At 37.5% G+C, this 3,125-nt stretch overlaps 1 protein-coding gene across 2 annotated transcripts in view; it reads left to right on the top strand.

Moving 5' to 3' along the window:
• Positions 1–239: 239 nt before the first annotated feature.
• Positions 240–3,125, top strand: part of GBX1 (gastrulation brain homeobox 1) — a 13,279-nt gene continuing 10,393 nt past the window's right edge. The window contains exons 1-2 of one of the 2 annotated variants that reach the window (XM_053712861.1): positions 240–642; positions 1,434–1,445. In XM_053712861.1, coding sequence (XP_053568836.1) covers positions 240–642; positions 1,434–1,445 — 415 coding nt within the window. Of the gene's footprint in view, positions 652–1,433; positions 1,446–3,125 lie in introns of both variants that reach the window. The other variant, XR_008402306.1, reaches the window with a different exon arrangement.

Below are 3,125 nucleotides of genomic sequence, written 5' to 3'. Positions count from 1 at the left end.
TGACTATCCCTTCAAGAGACCACCTGTGTGACACCAAGGGGCTCACATACTGACTATCCCTTCAAGAGACAACCTGTGTGACACCAAGGGGCTCACATACTGACAATCCCTTCAAGAGACGACCTGTGTGACACCAAGGGGCTCACACACTGACATTAATTTCAAGCCAGAGACCACCTGAGTGGCACTGAGAGGCTCACAAAGTGATACTCACAGCCAGAGATTTCCATTGCAAAACCATGCAGAGACCAAGTGCCTTTTCCATAGATTCTCTAATTGGGAGCACCCCAGCCCGGCCCGGTCATGTCCTGTACACAGGATACTCTATGTTCATGCCATACCGGCCCCTGGTAATCCCTCAGACTCTTCCACCATCTCCGTTGCCCCCACTTGGATCCCACAACTCCTTCACTAGCCGTTTGACTAGTACCTTCTGTGCCAACTTGGGCCAGGGTTTACCATCTATGGTGGCACTGACCACTGCTCTGCCCAGCTTCAGGGACCCTGCAGAGAATTTCTACTCATCTCGGGAGCTAGTCAGTCCCTGTGGAACATCAGCTGACTTGGGGGGCGCACAACTGGAACCACTTGATTCCCAGGAAAAGAGTTCAGAGACACCTGAATGCAAGGAAAGCTTCACCAGTCTGCCAGGTAAGAAAGGGCTGTTTGCTCCAAAGGTAGGATTACTTGTTACAAGGGAAGTAAAGGGATATGGGGATGAGCAGAGACCTAAAGTGTAATTTCAACTATGGTGGTATAGTAGGAACTGAATGGGGTTGTAGAAAAAAGGGCTTGTATTCCAGGGCTAAACAATGTGGGGAGTATAGGGTTAAGGAGAGAAAAAACAATGAAATTGAAAACTAATGAGTTTGGGTTTGTGAAGGTGACTTGAAGGGTTAATAAAGCAGGACTGGTAAAAATGATTATAAAGAGCTAGGTGGTTATTTCAAGTTAGCTTGTCACGTGGCTCTGGGAAGGATCAGGCAAAGGAGGGCTAGTAAATGTGGCTACTACAGAATTCTGGACATTGCAAGCAATGCAAAGGCTAATCAGTAAGCTGTTTGAGGTGGGCAGAGGAAGGGAATCAAGTTGACAAGTATATATTGATGTTTCCCTACGTTGTACTAGTGGGAACACCCACTTATTTAGCTTTAGTATTTGTGCATAGTGTCAGATTCACAAGGCACTCACTAGCTATTAAAGTAACACTTGCTCACTTGAACTAATGTGAGAGCAGTGATCCGGCAGTAACTGAGCACATTTGTACAGGTAGGTGAGCTGAGGATACGCAGATAGTGACTTACAGATGACAAGAGGACCAGCACAGTGGGGGCTAATGAATACAAGTGACTAGTGATAGGAGGATATTAAAGACTGAGTAGAGAAGGGCTAATAAATGGGAATTAGTAAAAACTCTGAGTAAAAAGGGTGAGATGTGGCAGGTTGTATAGTACAAAAGGTTTGTGAATAATAGAGACAACGGTCTAGCACAGAGAAGAAAGAGACGTCAAGCTTATATAACTGGCAATACAGAGAACGACAGCGCAAAGGTTAAAGGGACAGTTCACAGTAAAATCGTTTTTCCATTAATGTATTTTAAATGACTTGTTATACCAACTGCAGAGTATAAAATATTTGAGAAATTGCATTTTCATGCTTATATGTGTATATGAAGTAGCTGATTTTGTGCTTTGAAACCACAGCCTAATACAATGGATTGAACTTAAAGCTAATATCAGATCTCATTATATTATCACTTTGTGTACACAGACTTGTTTCCTTATCTTAAATTTATCTGGAACACCAAAGCTCAATACATAGAGAGAACAACTGACAATTATCATTTTATTACTTAACTATCCTGCATCCCAATGAGAGTGTAACTTCTTCTGCTGGCTGCGTTTACTTAGGCTTGTCAATAACATATACTCTAGTATCAAAACGTTCAGTATAGATGGCTACACCACAGGCTAAATCAGCTATTTCAAATGCTAAAATAGGAGTAAAGGAGCTACTTGTAACCAATTTAATACAGTCTAGCAAGTAAAAAGGATCATTGGGAATAATTTAAAGGGGAGAACATTTTTGGGTTAACTGCAGCTATTCAATTGTAACATCACATCAGTAAGTCATATGACATCACAATAACATCAGGCTAGAAAACAAATGATAAAGAGATGTCAGAAACGCTGGTCCAATGATGGTAAAAATGAAATAAATAACTGATACGTCTGTGAGTAAAAAGTGCTAATAAATATAAATAACTGATACGTCTGTGAGTAAAAAGAGATAATAAATGTAAATAACTGATACGTCTGTGAGTAAAAAGTGCTAATAAATGTAAATAACTGATACGTCAGTGAGTAAAAAGAGATAATAAATGTAAATAACTGATACGTCTGTGAGTAAAAAGTACTAATAAATGTAAATAACTGATACGTCTGTGAGTAAAAAGAGATAATAAATATAAATAACTGATACGTCTGTGAGTAAAAAGAGATAATAAATGTAAATAACTGATACGTCTGTGAGTAAAAAGAGATAATAAATATAACTAACTGATACGTCTGTGAGTAAAAAGTACTAATAAATGTAAATAACTGATACGTCTGTGAGTAAAAAGAGATAATAAATGTAACTAACTGATACGTCTGTGAGTAAAAAGAGATAATAAATGTAAATAACTGATACGTCTGTGAGTAAAAAGAGATAATAAATGTAAATAACTGATACGTCTGTGAGTAAAAAGAGATAATAAATGTAAATAACTGATACGTCTGTGAGTAAAAAGAGATAATAAATGTAACTAACTGATACGTCTGTGAGTAAAAAGAGATAATAAATGTAAATAACTGATACGTCTGTGAGTAAAAAGAGATAATAAATGTAAATAACTGATACGTCTGTGAGTAAAAAGAGATAATAAATGTAACTAACTGATACGTCTGTGAGTAAAAAGAGATAATAAATGTAAATAACTGATACGTCTGTGAGTAAAAAGAGATAATAAATGTAAATAACTGATACGTCTGTGAGTAAAAAGAGATAATAAATGTAACTAACTGATACGTCTGTGAGTAAAAAGAGATAATAAATGTAAATAACTGATACGTCTGTGAGTAAAA

The sequence above is a fragment of the Bombina bombina genome, chromosome 5 (assembly GCF_027579735.1).
Source record: "Bombina bombina isolate aBomBom1 chromosome 5, aBomBom1.pri, whole genome shotgun sequence".
Classification (NCBI taxonomy): Eukaryota; Metazoa; Chordata; class Amphibia; order Anura; family Bombinatoridae; genus Bombina; species Bombina bombina.
This window is presented reverse-complemented; position numbering and strand designations above follow the sequence as displayed.